This window comes from Oryza glaberrima, chromosome 5 (assembly GCF_000147395.1).
Source record: "Oryza glaberrima chromosome 5, OglaRS2, whole genome shotgun sequence".
In the NCBI taxonomy this organism is placed as follows: Eukaryota; Viridiplantae; Streptophyta; class Magnoliopsida; order Poales; family Poaceae; genus Oryza; species Oryza glaberrima.
In genome coordinates, this window is record NC_068330.1 from 6,124,341 (window position 1) to 6,141,800 (window position 17,460).

Sequence of the window (17,460 nt, forward strand, 5' to 3'; positions counted from 1 at the left end):
CAAACATTGCGGTTAACAATAGTATATTAGAAATGAGCGCGTTGATGATAGATGTATACCCTGAGAATGGCTCTCCGCTGGAATATGAGGTAGAGTTGCCTCCGTTGATGGAGCTGTTCCCTGCACCACCTCCTCCATCGCCATTGTCGACATCTCCCTCAGCAGCACCGTTGATGTTGTCGTCTGTCGACATGTTGGCGTTGATGACGAACAGGAACAGGAACTTGCAGTAGGAGTAGTCACGTTGAAGAACGCTCCCCAAAAACCTTATTGCCCACCTACCCGTGCAGGAACTCAGACGAACAGAGTTTCGGAGGCCCGACTCGTCCCAATCTCGTGTGCACGCAAGAGACCAGAGACCGGGGAGAACAGAAGCAGCACAAGAACAGAGAAACTGGGGTGGAAGGAGAAGTGCGCCGAGAGAGAGGAAAGAACAGAAGACACTCGATCTGTTCGTCCCTTTGGCAGAGTGTTTCTCGTGAGAGTAACGTTCGCGCAATCAATCCTCAAATTAACAGCGAATGAATCGCTCTCCGTTAATACATAATCAATTCCCATATGTTTTCCGCCTACCCGTGCAGGAACTCAGACGGACAGAGTTTCGGAGGCCCTACTCGTCCCAATCTCTTGTGCGCACAAGAGATCAAAGACCCGGGAGGACGGATAGAGTTTCGGAGGCCCTACTTGTCCCAATCTCTTATGCGCACAAGAGATCAGAGACTGGGGAGAATAGAAGCACTAGAAGGAGAAGAAGTGCGCCGAGAGAGGAAAGAACAAAAGACACCTGAGCCCTTTTGGCAGAGTGTTTCTCATGAGAGTAATGTTCGCGCAATCAATCCTCGAATTAACAGTGAATGAATCGCTCTACATTAATACAAAATCAATTCCCGTCCATTACAAAACAAGAGAGAGAGAGAGCCGCCATGGCCACGGCCGGCGCGTGGTGGTAGTCCGCCCACCTTTCTCAACTGGTCAACTGGGAGTCTTAATTGTCTCACTATTTAAGGTGAGATCACTCCACTTAAGTTTCCAATGTGGTATTATTGTCTCTAACATTAATTGTAGTCCTATGAAATTTAATTGAATTAAATCGAGCCTAGCCCATTTATTCAACAGAAGTGCCATAGAGGATGCATATTTTTTCTTCATTTTGCAACTCGCCGTTTGTTTGAATGTTCCATATATTAGTTATAAGAAGATTTTCTTAATAGTGCTGTCGGGTTCTTGGATGTTCCACACATTGTTTTTTTTTGGCAAATTCTGCTACATACCCAAATTTTAATGTAATTTACTGATTTACATCGAAAAACGTGTCACGGCTGAAAGACATCTTAAAAAATGGTAATTTGCTAGAGGACACTCTCGGCTTAATTGAAGAGATAAATTCTTAAGAAACACGAGAATATCCCTAGGATTATATGCTTCAAACATAGCGCTAAAGTAAAAAATTAAGAAATTATGTAAATCTAAATTTACCATCATCCCAAGTATATCACTAACATAAATCGTATTCTACCTTTCACTTTAGCCTCAACTCAAAAACTTTTGACCTTAGGGACATTATCATCTTTCTAAAGAATTTCTTTCTCAGTTGAGTAAAAAGTGTTCTTCAGCAAATTACTAGTTTTTATAGTGTATTTTAGCCGTGACATGTTTTTGCAATGTCAACTAGCAAATTATACAATTTAAGTGTCATGTAGTGAATTTTGCCTTATTTTTTATTGCAATTAATATTTTAAATGTTGCATCTATTTAAAATATTTTTAATCAAGTGATAAAATATTTTTTACAAAGTGACGAAATATTGATCAACATGTTGGCCAGGAGTTCCTAGTCACTTTCTTAAAATTTTGGCCCCAAGTATCAAGATGTCTCGCGGAGAAGATGACAGCAGTATGTTGTGACGGAAAATAATTTCATATCACTTACACGAAAAGTGATTGTAAATGGTAATTTTTTTTTCTGAGTGGACTAGCTGCTAGCTAAACGGTAAATGTTAGAGGTTTCCAATGTCCTCACAAAGGATTCGACGAGGTAGAGGAAGCGGGTAAACGGAGGTCCCACTATCACCATCACCGTTGCCACCGTCGAGTCACTGCCGCCTTCGCCTCCCGAGGCCAGATCCAGCGAGCCCTAGGCTAGATCTGGTTATGAGGGGGGCGGTGCCAGCGCGCCGACGAGGAAGGTGGAGGGAAAGCCACGCGTGACGAGTGACGGTTGGGGGAGGGAGAGCGCCGGAGGAGGAGAGGGGAATCAACGATGGGTGGTAGGGAGAGAGGGGCGTCATCGTCGTTGCTCGGGCCATCCTGCCGCCTGGCGTCAACGTAGCCGCTCAGACCGCTCGGCGCCATCGTCGGCGATTGGACCACCTCGCGCAGCCACCTCTGCTCAGCTCCGGCGGCTCTTCTGGCCTGGGGACCGAGAGAAGAGAGAGAATTGTTGGGGAAAGACCGAGAAGATAGAGATGAAAAGTAAAAAAAATGGTACAGGTAGGACCTACTACAAGCAACTTGCACTGTAAAACATGTTGTAAAACATGTAGCTCAAAACGTTTTTGGTCAACGTGGCATCTGAGGAACACCCACTGTGAATGGTTTTAATGGCTCTGTTTTTGTTCTTTGATTTGTAGTGAAAATGAAGACTTATAATAGTGAAGTTTGTTTTGTAGCGCAATAATTTGATTATCTCGCACCTGCGGCTGCATTGTGTTTCGTAAAATTATTTAATACTTTTAAAATATTTTAATATTATTGTTTGCAACACAGATCTAAAAATAAAAGTGGTCCACCAAACACCGAAATATCCAAAAGTCGTTGCACCAAATGAGATTATCATAATTCACCGTAATGGGGCATAATGATAATGAGTATAAACACGATTTACTGTCAAAACTTCGTCTTCTTGGGAATTAACATGATGCAATATAGGAGTATAAACTCTTATGCTCATGCTTATCGGCCAAATTTGAATTTTCAACTTTAAATTTAGAGCTGATTGAGGTTTTTTCATCGAAGTTTATTTTTCAATCTTTGCTTTTAGATCACTAAGAACACTTAAATAAAAGTTTTATTCACAAATAATATTTCGTTTATAAATATGCCGTTTAGCTTATTCTGCAAATAAGCGAACCAATGGGTCCGATAGAGGTGTACTAAAAATATCTAGATAAAAAAACCAGGAATTTCAAATCCAAAATCCCGTACTCTTTTTATGTTAGTTTGGTCTCATCCTCTTTGTTCCCAGAGGTACATGCAGGCATTATTAAGTAGGCAATGATGATTAACCTAGGTATAAAATGGGAGAGCACTAAAGCGAAAGCAGTTGGAATAATTTGTACGTAGACGGTGAAGGGACAGAGTAGTGAGTGTGAAAAAGGCAAAGGCAAACAAACAAAGCTAAGGCCGTTTCTCCCGGGAGGAAGCCGTAATCTACGGTTTCAATTTCCAATAATCCGACCAACATAATCCGAGCTGCATAAACCCTTGTGAGTTGTGTAAGCGCGCTGATCAATCTAACTTTGTCAATTTGTCGCATATATACTCACTCTGACCTATGCAGATCTGTAGTATAATAATATTCTTCTTCCTCCATTGTCTAGATCAGCTCGTTCAATATGAATATAGCTTTAATTATTTGAATTTTTTTTGGGAGGAAACAAATTAAAGGAGTAATAAAACTGCTGTAAGGTAGCAGATGTTATGTAGATTTTCGTCAAGATGTTTAGTAATATGTGTTAAGTGTTATCTTTGCGTTTAAATTGGTATTAAAGTAACTTTCTTGTTTTTAGTCAAGCTGTAACTTTGTAATTCGTAGTCGTTCATCAAGTGATCTATAGTAGTTTTGTAAAAGCCTGAATGATTCAATTATTTTGAAGAAATAGTGCCTGGTGGATTTGGATGATAAGATGAATGGGATAAACAAGGAGAGAGAGGATGAGCTGCTACTTGTTTAAGAGACTTGGACATGAGCTTAAGAGGAAGAGTAGATTAGACAAACAAATAAACTATTATAACTAGTTATAACTATGTTGCTCATTTTTCCAGTTCTAAAAATGACACATACAAAGGGATTGGAACGTAGGGATATAAACCATAGGAATATAAAACGTAGGAATTACTGTAAAATATATTGGAATGCGAGCGTTAAACGGACGAATGAAAAAACATGAAAAATCTAGATTTTTAAAGTGGTGTCTGGAATAGAGGAATTCTAGAATATGTATTAATTACCTAGCACTAATGATCTCTGTTTTACCTGTGATGACTGTCCAGTCCAATTAAATGTTATCATGAGATAATTGCTTCTGAAATTATGTTTTATGTCCTGTGTTTTGCTTCTGAAATGGAGGAAAGGAAACCTTTCATCTGTTTTGGTTTTGCTTCAATTCCTTCGAACCAAACGCAGCTACATACATTAGTTTTCCCTTCAAGGAACTAATAAATCCTTTGAAAGCAGCTGCTACGGCAGTTTTTCTTCCTTTTGGAGCTCTGCGGTGCCGGAGTGTCGGTCAGATCGATGAAGCCGTAGCCCGTAAAGACTGTACTTGGCAAACTGACAATGCTCCTTCAGTTCGCTGCTTTTTGTTTGCTGCTTTCGCTCAACCATCCACAGCTTCATATCCCGAGAGAGAAAAGCCACAAACATAGATCCACTTTCCCTTTTCTTTTCTTTTCTTTTCTTTTGTGGGGGGATCATTTGAGGGGAGCATGGATGTCTTTTTTTTCTCTCTTTTTCTTCCCAAAAGAAATGCATGTTTTTATTAAGTAAAGATACAAATAGAATACTCAAGAAATATAAATGTAATTATCATATTCTCTATATTCATTATGTAATAAAACTGAAGTCTAGAATAAATAAATAAATATCAAGTTGTGCTCAAACATGGAATCTCAATTTTTTTTCCTTTGATTTAACTATTATAGTGTTTTCTTGATTTAATAATTTTAAACTTCGGAAATAGCAAATAGTAATAATATTTCCCTAATTCAACCCCGTATCACTATTACAACTTTTCAGTCCAACCATAAAATATCAGGACTACTACTGTATTTGACACCTATTCTACCTATTCTAGTAGAATGTCTGTAAAACTTATGTTCGAAAGACACATAAAAAAAGATATGTTGTTTTGAACGTAGGAATCGAGAAAACACGCGATTCTCGCTAACTTACTATAAAAATATCTTTTTGGTTAATATATGTTTAAATGGTCATATGCATTAATTAGTCTTAAGACTTCTCAAAGAAAAAATATAAGGAGGTCGTAATGGATGTTCAAATAATCTATGGATTTTCTATAAAATCAATGGCTAACAAAAAATTCCTCCAATTTTCTGATGTCCTTTTTCGCCATTCAGAAGGGGTGAACGATACCAAATCCTGTAAGAATTAAAATCTGCCAATTTTTCTTCAAAAATACCTAGCTCCTTCTGAATGCAGGAATTTTACTACAGTTTCACATAAATGAGTTCATTTCTATAAATAAATCCCTTCCAAAGAAGGCCTGAAAAGTACTAAGTCCAGTCAAATATATTTTACCTTGGCTGAACAGAGTTTGGTAAATATAAATGAATGGAGGGAGCAGTAAGCCAGTCTATAAATCCTAGTGTTAAACTTCTTGTGAAATTACAAGATAACATACAACCAAAAATAGTATTAGCTAGCAGCCGATCTTTGAGTTGGGTGCCAATGTAAACAAGGAGCACTTTCTGCCGTCCCTGGCAACAAATTTTGAACTTTACAGAAAAATATGTAAGCTCGAATCCGTACACACAAAACAATAACCCAGTTCTGGCAGCGATTTGTGTCTAAAACAGACAAAAGGAAGTCAAAATACAAAAGGCATGTCCCCACGAAGAACTGACTCAATCTATTATCTACCAGACTACCACGACCCAAATTCACGTGTCAACAACGATTGCAATTGTCAACAGTTTGCATTTCCAGTTAGCAAATATTTTGAGATGTTTGGAATTTCAATATACCTTCCCTATAAGCGCAATTTGAAGCTGGCATTGCCACCGTGATAAGTTGAAAAACCCAAAAAATTCAAGGCGATATAAAGAGCTATATACAACATCAATATAATTTCCCTTATATTAGCTTTGAAGATGCCAAGCCACCAAAAAATATGTCCAGGTAATAAGTAGAGTAGTATAGCTTTCACAATTTTGCTACTTGGAACAGATAAAAGTCACCTCAAGTGTTTATTATAAAAAATAAGATTAGTCAGCACAAAATTTTAGTTCTACTTGACGGAAGGCTGCTTACTGCCTAAAGAAGGCAGTTTAAATAAGAAAGCCAACAAATAAGTTTAGATTGCATACATCATTGCGAAGAACATTACAAGTAGCAGCCTAACCTGAGTTTCTCGAGACTCTTGTCTTTGAATCTACGACTATTTCTCTTCGTCAGACTGAGAAGGCCCATTGATGGCATCAGCAAAATACTCAACTGGAATCATGTCAACATACAAATCATCAAACTTTTATAGTAGTGAATATAGGTTTTTCAAAATTCACTGTACTGCATATATTTTAAATAGACAAGTACAAAATTACCTATGTCATCATCCGGGGATTCAAAAATATCAGAGTCTGAAGGCAGGAATGGGTTGCCTGAATAGTTTTCAAGGGCTGCCAGGTCTGAAAGTCAATGCCAACAGTAGTTAGATGTAAGCAGTAGCAAAAGCTGAAAATAAGTTCATTTAGCAAAGTGGTGAACGTTTTTGTTTCCCGTCTACAGGTCAATTCTAGATGAAATATGATTGTCCCAGAAAAATATTAAGTAGAAATATATTCTTTTAAGCACTGACAAAAAGTGAAAAGCACATTCAGGAGCTTGTTTTCAAATACTACACTGCTAGAATACTGTCTATAAGTCAGGTAATTCAGTATGTGGGGGAGAACAGAAGCAGCACTACTCAAACATTTTAGCCAAGCGAAGATCTTGATTTACTCCAACAAGGGGTAAACAAAATTGAGGAGAGAAATACAACACTATATATGGCATAAGTTCAACTAATTAACCAAGATATCAAACAAGCAATGAGAATCCCAGAGAATTAATTAAAAATGCAAGTGTTATACAAGATAATATCTCACAACATAGGACATTACCTCCCAGATTTGTCAAATCTGCTGATAAATCAGAAAGACTGAAATCCCAGATCTGCTGCCCCAAGGAAGAGCTATCACCACCATTTGGTCCTATTTGCAGAGGTCCTCCATTCCCTAAATCATCTCCAAAGGTGGCATTTACAGTAGATGCATCCACATCCATCCCTGATATATCAGGAGTGAAAGAAACATGATTGCTTGACATTGCAGATGATGGACTCACAGCCATCTCTGATGACATGGCTCCAGCATGTGCAGTTCCAGGAACTTCATTCTCTGTCATGCTTCAGAAACATAATGCAAAAATCAAACGAATTGTATAGGTGCTGACAGCAAGATTTTAACTGTAGCTACCTGATAGGTACATATGTATGCCATTGTCTTACAAGACACAAGAAAATAATTAGTATAAGAAAAATGTATTCAATTTTTACAGTCAAAACGAACATTTGCTGAAATAAAGAGGGCAATTTGGTAATTTTGAAACTACAACATATTGCATGACTTGGGAGAGCTAATGCATCAGAAATTTACTCTAAATTAAATAAGCATTCAAATTTACAACATGGCTATCAAGTGGTTTGATACTGCACCAAGAACAAATTATTATCATTATGTATGTTGTCCAAGTCTGTATAAATGGTTTCATTCTTTGATTTCTTTCCAAACACCTGATTTGGAGGGTTTCCAGTAAACAACAAAAGAGAAAATATATGAGATAATCTCAATAGTAGCAATAGTCAGTGTGATGATAATTCTTTCTAAGACTAAAAAGGAAAGAGGGAGGGCTGTATTCAAGACAAAACAGAGTTTACATTGTCCATCTTATCATAATGCCGTTTATAGAGCGATAAAACAAGACAAGCATTAGAACAAAACATAAGAAAAATATTATTTACCCATTTCCTGAGCTCATGCGAATCGGATTATAACCACCTGGTGCAGGAATTCCATTTACCACATGGCAACCAGGTGGACCACAAGACATCGAATTAACATGAGGCTGAACAGGAGCAGGTATTCCAGGTTGTTGGAGTACTGGATATCCCATAGGCAAATTGTTAACTGCAATGGTACCAAGTAAACTGTAAGGAAAACAAATGGGACTTCATAAAGCAGGCCAGCCAACAAAATTAGCCAGCTAAGCATCCAGACCAAACAGAGGTGATATCAGCAATGTTATGATGAAAACACACGAATTAACACAATTTAGCATGAACTATATAGAACTGAGACACAAGTAACCCACTTCAGTGTCATGTGGGCCTCAAGAACTCCCAGAGCAGCAGGCACTGATACACCTATCTTTCAAAAATGTGCTCATTTAGCATCTTTTCTCGAAGTTATCTAGAAGATACATATTTATCAATTAGCTAAGCTACATATCTTTTAAGAAAACCCTGCACATCGCAAATAGCCTGTGACATTTCAACACAGTTTATCAAACATCTGTGGCTAGGACATAAACAAATGAAAATTCCACAAAATGATGAAATGAGTCTTCCAAAGTGCAATAGTCATTCTCCATATCAAGACAGTTTTGTAAGAGCAGAAATGCAAGTGTTTAGGAATTCTTCCAATGTTATGGCATCGATATGAAAGAAATTTGTGGAGAAAGGCGAAAGCAATGTATTCAAACATATTTTACTTCATAAATCAGTGCTTTTGTATTTATTTTTCATTTTGTCAGTGCTAAGTGGTCCTTGAGTCCTGTAATACACTGGCCTACAAGTACAGGGCCATGCAGCACATGGTGTTAGATAGGTCAGGGCCAACATACAACCCTAAACATTTTAACTATAACACCTATTGTTTAACCCTCTAACACGAAATGATCATGAAATACAAGGGGATGCTATGTGTAAGTGGGTCTGCTCCTCCAAAGATCTAGGCTAATACGGATTTTGGACGCTGATAGAGGCCTGTGTGGTCCATGTTGCGGCGCTGGTTGGATTAGTCTCACATGGAGAACTTAGATTGGTTGGAATTAGCATATAAACCCACGTTACAATTATACCTCAAGGTTAACTCTTCTATACAAAGCAAGGCCAGAAGTGTAAGTAGGGTGCTATCTGTACATGGCCGCTCCTTCGAAGAGTTGAGCTAATGCGGAATTTTGAAGTTGGGGTGTTACACCTTGTACAACTATTGGTATCTATAAGACCATGTAGGGGCATGAGAGTATGGGGGAGAAGGGAGAAACCAACTTAGAAATCCAAGTGCCAAACATATTCCAATCCCAAGTTAATCCTTTTACATGAATTGGTGGTTTGTTTGTGCTCCAGATTTTGCCATATTCTTATAACGGTCCCTAAAGTACTTGTCTAGTTGAACTCCAAAAATCCATGATTGTGATCAAGCGCGGATGACTACAGACTACCTTATGTGAATGCATGGAGACAAAAAAGCAAAGGGCTTACTTTCCAAATTAAGGGTTGAACATAGCATAGTGCCTTGAACTAGTTAAGTTCATATCTGTTTGATAAAATCTATGAAGAAATTTCTTTATGACAGCTCTGGACTGAAACTGTGTGTCGGATGTTCAAGATTAGCATTGACCTTACTATGATTTCCAAAATTTTACTATGAACCAAGCATTGCAGGATCAGAGTGAATTAATTTGTCTCTTTCTATACTCTGGTTCAGTGCCAAGCTGTACACAGCAGATCCAGTAATATCAATGAAAGTACATTGCCTTAGATGCACATCGGTCTATCAGGTGATAAACTGATGACCTAACAGAGAATAGGGCATCAATTAAGGGCAGTGCTATGTATGTAGTAGTAGTAGGCACCACCAACTGGCAAATGGCACATAAAAGTAGCATGGAAACTAGTAAAACAACAACATTCTGAACTTACAATAATGAACAATGATACATGAGTGGGTAACACTGAAACAAACAAAAAAGGCTAAATGATGGCAAGAAACTCTGAAGCATGGAATCTTAAAAGGAATGTGTAACATTATAAGTACAATAAATTTTGTAAATTATGATTATAAGTGAAATCAGGTTTTCAATTAATTTTCACACAAGTCAAATATGCACATTATCACAGTTATGGCAGAATAGCACATATCCTACATGGATAATTTGATTTTTGTGAAATCACACTATAGAGTTAGATATTAATACTATAGAGATAGACATTACCAGGCATAGGACGAATACCGTTCTGTGTTGGGGTCAACGGAACCTGCTGTGGTACTGGGTACTTCATAAGATGGTATTGGTGCTCCAATAAGTGGTTAAACAAGTTAATCTGTTTTTTCAATTTCAACCTTATGTAGTAAGCCCGAAAGAACTCAGAATTTTCTTCTTCGAGTTTCTGCCATACTGAACAAAAAACAAAAGGGAAGGCTTTAGAGCTATACTAGATACATCAAAATGCTGAACTGTCTCCAAGCATCATAGAAGTCACTCAAGTATTCAATAGATCTTTTTCATTAATAAACAATGTTAATATATGTACGACGTAAAAAAACAGCTTTCAAGTTTTCACTATAACTTCCATATTCAGGAACAGAATACTAAACGAAAGGAATTAGTGGATTATTTCAGTATCCATACATATTTATAGTACTACACGATCGATCTTGGCTATAATAAAATGCAAATAAGCAGAGTTGTAGATGCACAGCTGATGTTCACAAAACAGATTAGGGAGAATCTTATTACTCAACTCAATAAGGTGACCAAAATTGTCCTGACTGAAGAAGAAAGAACTACTCCTATATTATATCCAGGTGAGCTCTCTTCTTAAAATAGCATACCCTGAGCAGATTATAAGAAACAGGTGTTACGAACCAACTCAACATAAGAACCTTACCTAAAGTAGTGAAACCAGGTTCAATTCTTGCACGAGTAGAAAGAGTCCTAACAACTTCTCCTCTATTCATATATAGCTGTAGACAGCGTTCTATTAAATTCTGGACCTACAACAGCGCAAAGTATTTGGTTAGTTAATAATGGAAGGTATTATACTTTGTATACAAAAATTATACACTTTTCAACATTGCCTCCATAATAGAAAAGACTAGCCATCTTACAAGTTCAATATCTTCACGAGAAACCCTTTTATTATCATTACTTGCAGCGGATAAGGAATCAGAATCCCCTAAAGGCGCATCAGTATTTGGCTGTTCACCCTTGATTTCATCATCACCTTGCACCAATGGATGCACCTTTGCCTTGCTCTCAACATCCTGTAGAAATATGCTCATTAGGATATAGTTCACTTGAAATGTGGTATAAATGTAAAGATGTAGTAACAAAAGGTGAAAGCAAGGGCAATCAATGGTCATGACATCAGCAAAAAAGTGAGAGGTGCCAATACAAAGAATATATAACCTTGAATGAACTAGTTTTTGTGTCAGAGATCCACAAGAGTTTACCTCATGAGCACTTGGTATCTTGAACGGTTGCTCTTATATTTACCAAGTGACTCTACTGACTAATACAGAGTTAACAGGCCGGTTACTAGAGATGTTCTTTATTTTGCCTTTCATAGACATTCTTACACCTCTCCAGTCTTCATTGAAGTCCATCAACTACACCATCCAAGTTCTCCTTACTAGAATTGTGCAGCTGCTACATTTCACACTGGGGACCTCACAGTGCATGGCACTACTGGAGGCTATCTTTGCCAAATCGATCATTGCGGTAGATTCATCATGTTCAAAACTGATTAAAAATCAGTTGCATGGCCAACACTGTTCTTGGAGCCAATAGTTGGCAAGCTCCGACTTGTTGTTCCTCAAAGTCGAAGGGGGGAGAAGATTACAAGGGACATGATTTTCATTTTACAGTTCAGTACAAACAAATTCTCAAAAAAAAAAAAAGACTGGAAAAAATATATTGCTCTTGTCTTAGAGTTGCATAAAAATTAAATTACCATATTAGCCTGGATGGTAAATCTTCTAGCATTTTACACTCCAAAAGTCATCTAAGTACATTGCATATAGATTCTAAGAAGTAAAATCCAATCTTCCGAGTTGGCAAGCTATCTATTTCCGAATTAATTTATATGAAAGGTTCTCTCACAGTGTGACTGACATCAGCACTTTAAACAAAAGACAGTGCATCGAATTTATTTTTTTTTTCAAGAAAGATTCTTACAGTACGAGGTACTACGACATCAGCACTCCAAACAAAAAGAAACACAGCGCAACAAACAAGCTCACCTGGGAACCCTCCTTCATTGCGGCTCAAGCCCCCAAGTGTTCGTCAGATTAACACTTCTCCTGAAAAGAGATATTAGGATATTATTAAGAATTCAAGATTTTGGCAAAAATTGAGAGAAAAAGCTTCGAATTAGTCTAAAGAGAAACGAGGGTTAACGCGAATTGGAGGAAGAGAGTGCGTGGGTGGGTAGAGTGGGACGGATGCTCACCAGGATGGATGCGGCCGAAGCAGCAGCTGGACGAACGACGGCGCACCTGCTCGCTCGCCGGGATGGATGGGGACGCGCAGGCGGCGGGCGAGCTCACGAGGAGTCGACGACGAGGTGGGAATGGACGGGGAAAAATATCCTCGGCAGCCGGCACCGCACCAGGATTTCTCCTCTTTCTTCTTCTTGGGCACAAATACGCCTGGAAATATGAGTACTAACTTTTTTGTTATTGTTTTTTTTGCTTATTGTATATGTTAATTTAAACTAATATTTTTGAATCAAATAGATATAATTAATGATTTCCTAGTTCCTACAGTTAAAAATTACGTTCTAAGATTTAAAAATTATAGTGGAATTTACATTGTAAGATATGGAATTATAATATTTAAACTTTTTTCTTGAAAAATGGGGCACTATAAAATGCGTAAATATTTATAGCTAATCCTGAAAAATATTGGTTATCCAGCATGTAAAAAGACTGCAATGTAAAATAATTTAGTTAAATTGTTTCTCAACTCAATTCAAAGTGAGACGTTTGTCAACTGAACGAACTTTGAGATAATAAGGTGAAAAGTAGAGGAGGCTAAGTCACCAAGACACCAACCACACACAAGGGAATATTTGTTCACATCCCTTATAGGATACTAGAGCGGGAGCGCGCAAACACCAGCTTATCTGGATCAAAATACGTTTGTTCTTTTTTGGGAAATTAGCTGTGTTTTTTCTTTTTTGGGAAATTGGCTGTTTTTTTTTTTGCTGTTTTAGGTGGTGAAAAAGAATGAATTAGTTTGAAGCATTGCATTGTGAGCATTTGTGAAGAAGGGTGTCAAAATGTCGCTTGTTAGTGTAACGGCAGGCATTTTACTGGAACTACTTAGATAGTATAAAGGCAAGTCATTCAGCTAGAATTCATGCATATATGTACTATGTTCTATAGCATTGGTAGTAGATGCAGTAGCATCTTGGATCATACAATGCTAAGGAAGGTAGGTAAGGCAATACTTATATACAATGATAATCATGACAAAAAGCCATGAACAAAAGATCTTGGTTCTTTAGTCCTGGGTAATTTCACAACTGCCATCTGTCTTCTAGCTGGGACATAGCTTTGTATATATATAAGCAAAAGTCTTGAGATGGATTGCACATCGACAACTCATTCACTGTGTAGATGAAATTAAGAGTTGTGAGATTAGGAAATGCCTTTAAATTGCTAATTTGTTATGTGTAGATAGGTGAGTTTGTGTTTGAGGAGTAACCTGTCATTGCCTTTTTGCTGGGCACCATCCTTGAACAATTTCTTAGCAACCAGAGGTGTTGCTGTAGGTGTAGGCATTCCTCTGTTTATTGAAACGATGTGTTAGTTACAATGGAAGAAAGCTTTATTATTGGAATGCACCTAGGAGTGATCAAAGCACCTTTTTTTGGCTTGGGTATCTGTAGGGAATGATGGGGTTGCTTGTTTGGCTTCTTCGGCAGTTTGTCCCTTTCCCTTGTAAAAGAAGTGGTGGTTAAGTCTTAATGAATGAGCTGAAAGGAAAGAGATATAGTAGTACCTTATTTTCAGTAGTATCAGGCAGGACAACAATTGAAGATTTATCATGTGAGGTGTTTTCTTCAGCTTTTGTGTCAGTTTTGGGCTTGCAAAATTAGGAAAGAAGTGAGAGTGGATGTAATTCAGTATGAGTGACAGCAAGTTTAAGGGTGGCTATAAAGTGGTTACCTTATCATCAGTTTTAGGTTTGGTCCTGCTAGACTGCATGCGAGACACTGAGACAACAATGTTTTTCTTGGTAGGTGTTGAAGAATTTGATTTGCTAGTTGGGGTGCCCTGTGTTCCCTGAGTGATAGTGAACTTGGTTGGTGTTGAGATGGTTTGTCTTGGTTGAATGGGCTGCTATGATTCATTGCTTGTTTCACTTGGTGTTGGTGCTGTTTGGACAGAGCTGCTTGAGCTTACTGAGACAGTAGCTGATGTCACTTGTGAAGCATTTGGGGACATAAGGAGTAGTGGCTGGTGAAGCACCAGAGGATATAATGCTATTAACTTGTAGGCACTCTTGACTCATCGTGACAGTATCCCGCGTAAAGCTAACATTCCATGCAAAATTGCTGCCAATAAGTGACGTGATTTCACTTGGAATGTATTCACTGTTTGGTGGATTTTCTTCAATGAGAGATTCTATTGGCCTGCGTAGTAGGCGTTGTGCTATCCTTCCGAAAAGGATAAATGTAGCATTAGCATCATCGCCGACAATTAATACTACTTTGTACCTGCATGAAAAATGGATATGGCTATAGCAATGTGTGGATGATAATTGCTAAAGATGTAAGAAGACAGAGCGTGTTCTATTATGAACCTTGGATCTGGTATTCCGATGTTAGAACAGCTGGAGCATCTGTAGCTAGAGCCATATGGTTCTGAAGTTTTATAGCATATTCGACATGAATTGTACCATCAAGAATATTCATTGCATATCCTTCTGACAGTCACATTTACTATAAAACGTGTTCCCTGCATAAGAGGACAGTGAAAATATCATATTGGTAATTTTATTATCAAAAAGTGGATAGATATAGTTAAGATGTGTTTTAGAGATAGTGTCAACCTTGTGTTTGTGAGGGTAGATATTAAGGATTTCTGCAATACTCTTTTCTTCTAGTACATCTTGGTTGTATCCTGTAGCAGGCTCATCAACCCACTTGATTGGCTGAAAGTTTGTGCTAAAGCTACATAGAAGAATTGCATCTTAGATTAATGGATACTATGAAAACCTTGAAGAATACAGTGGTGCACATAGATTGTAAGAATAACTGTAAGTAAATTAAATTACCTCTCGTTTAATTCTGCTACTTTAGGAATATTTAGATTAATATACCATTTGCATGGTGAGCTTCCAGTTAGTGTAAGGCCTATATGTGTGGAGGAAAATATTAGATATTGTTAGTTGCATGCAGTCAATACTACAGTAATTGAAAGTTTAGAAAGAAATGTACCTAATCCACTGTAATCTTTCATAAGTGTTCCAACAAACACAACAACTTGAGCTTGAGTTTGACTAGCATTGTATATGTCATCAACATCAAAAGAGGTTGCTCTTTCTCCCCAGAGTGTGACAGGAAGAGTCGAATTGCTAGTTTTGTGGATTTGGAGGGGAAAAGGTGATTTAATTGTAATTGGAAGAGATGACTTAGTGTTAAGAATATGTGAGATAGTTTGTGTGAATGCTAGCGAAAAAGACTAAGTAAATAATAAAAATGTAAATATTTAGCTGTACTAAACTAACCTTGCATCGCGGATCTGTAATGTCCTTTTTAAGCTCTCAGCATTTCTGGACTTAGGACGTATAGTAGTGTCTGCACCAACTTCAGTGATCACACCCATAATGTCTGTTTGCATTGCATAAAAATTTAATAAAATGATATGGCATTGCAAAAGATGCATATAACAATAGTTGTAACACAATAAAAGTATGTTATTACCAACATAGAATGAATTCTTCTCGACAAGGGAAGGAACATCTTCGAATGGTGTCAGTGAAAATGTAATACCAGTGAAATGAGGAGGGACATTAATGTGTTCTTCAAGTGTTGTCCATTTACTGAAGAGGATCATTAGGTTGTTTGCAACTGGCCTGTATGTTCTGTTTGCAGCCCTAACAATGAATGAGTCAATGTAGTAAACCTTTTCTTCCTTTAAGGAGAGGTTTCATATTTTTTGATATAGGGGGATAAATTTGGGCATGTATGCTAGTCCCCTGCAGATTATAAATACAAATCATGTTATCAAGAGAATTATTGGTATAGTAAGGCAAATATAGAAAATGGATTTGGCAGGTAAATTATTACCATTTCATCGAGTAAGACAAGATCAGTGTGGAAAATTTTTGTATCATCGTTGAGATCAGTAAAGTTCCATAGCCTGGAGACCCTTGCAAGGATTCTTTTGTTTGAATCTCCAAATGATAACTGTGAAATCAGTACATGCGCCATATGGAATCTGCAATAAGCAGAAAATACTTTTAGTATAGACAAAACAATACTGCTATATATGTACAAGAAAATATTACTAAGAAGAACAATACATATAACTGCAGCGGACAAATCGTATACTATGTATATAGTATATGGTATATGTGAAGGAGCTATATTTATTCCAAAATATATGTACAAAATTGTTTCTTTTTTAGGGTAAAAGAGGTTAAGCATGGAGCGGCAAAGCCTGCAACAGAAAGCTATTTCCATATTACATTATAGATGTTCCTAATATTAAGTTAAGCATAGCTGCAGTCTTGCAGAAGGGTCTATATGGATTTAAAGTACGCACACATAGGAACAATAAAAAAAACTACGATGATATGAATCCAAGCTTACTATTGTCAATAAAATAACTAAACTATATTGAACAACATGCGTGAGTGATATAGTGATGGTCTGTATGATCAGCATGATTTAAACCGTTGAATACAACCTAAAAGCAACTTAAATGGCAGATCATCCTAATTTTCTATGCACTACCATTGAGTGAAAACTATAATCATGCACTACAAAATCATATAGTCAGTAGCTACAGGCTCGTGCGTAGTTTCAATGAGATCGGTCGTTGCACCCAAAAAGAAATACTGGCTGCAACTCAACTGGGACAACAATGGATGGAACAAGTAGTTCTATGGCTGCAAGCAACCTATCATCATAATGAAATTCCCAAAGAAAAGAAGGGGTTGGAAGCATGAGCTGTCGTACATCAATATTCAGTAGGGAAATATGAGAGACATCTATGGCTAACTACAAAGGAAGAAAGATGACCATGGAAAGTTGGAAACAGAAGCTTTGACCACATATCTAACGACGAAATACTGAGGAGAAGGTAAGAAGTATGTATATATAAGAAGGCGACATACTATCATCGCAAGATAAAGTCGAGAAGAAAGCTATGCACACCCATCGAC

General features: G+C 37.5%; 1 protein-coding gene and 1 pseudogene across 3 annotated transcripts; both read right to left on the reverse strand.

Annotated features, from left to right (window-relative positions):
* Positions 1-6,184: 6,184 nt before the first annotated feature.
* On the reverse strand, positions 6,185-12,684 carry LOC127774661 (uncharacterized). 3 transcript variants are annotated; one of them, XM_052300941.1, is made up of 9 exons: positions 12,512-12,684; positions 12,303-12,362; positions 11,169-11,324; positions 10,949-11,054; positions 10,291-10,455; positions 8,018-8,183; positions 7,119-7,402; positions 6,561-6,644; positions 6,185-6,453 (listed from the first exon to the last, which is right to left on the reverse strand). In XM_052300941.1, exons 2-9 carry the CDS (start codon positions 12,318-12,320, stop codon positions 6,398-6,400), a joined length of 1,035 nt encoding a protein of 344 aa, XP_052156901.1. In that variant the 5' UTR covers positions 12,321-12,362; positions 12,512-12,684; the 3' UTR covers positions 6,185-6,397. The 3 variants fall into 3 exon arrangements, with proteins under 3 accessions (XP_052156901.1, XP_052156900.1, XP_052156902.1); XM_052300940.1 differs by having other exon boundaries at positions 10,273-10,455; positions 12,512-12,683; XM_052300942.1 differs by lacking the exons at positions 12,303-12,362; positions 12,512-12,684 and adding an exon at positions 11,514-12,257 and having other exon boundaries at positions 10,273-10,455.
* A 1,743-nt stretch (positions 12,685-14,427) lies between these two features.
* On the reverse strand, positions 14,428-16,504 carry LOC127773441 (uncharacterized; annotated as a pseudogene).
* Between the last annotated feature and the right edge of the window lie 956 nt (positions 16,505-17,460).

What these genes read in the sequence shown, in the direction of transcription:
- LOC127774661 (XM_052300940.1), bottom strand. An exon ending in CTCGTGAAGATATTGAACTT is followed by an intron (nt 11,055 to 11,168) that starts GTAAGATGGCTA and finishes GCGCTGTTGTAG; the next exon opens with GTCCAGAATTTAATAGAACG. An exon ending in AGATTTGACAAATCTGGGAG is followed by an intron (nt 6,645 to 7,118) that starts GTAATGTCCTAT and finishes ATTGACTTTCAG; the next exon opens with ACCTGGCAGCCCTTGAAAAC.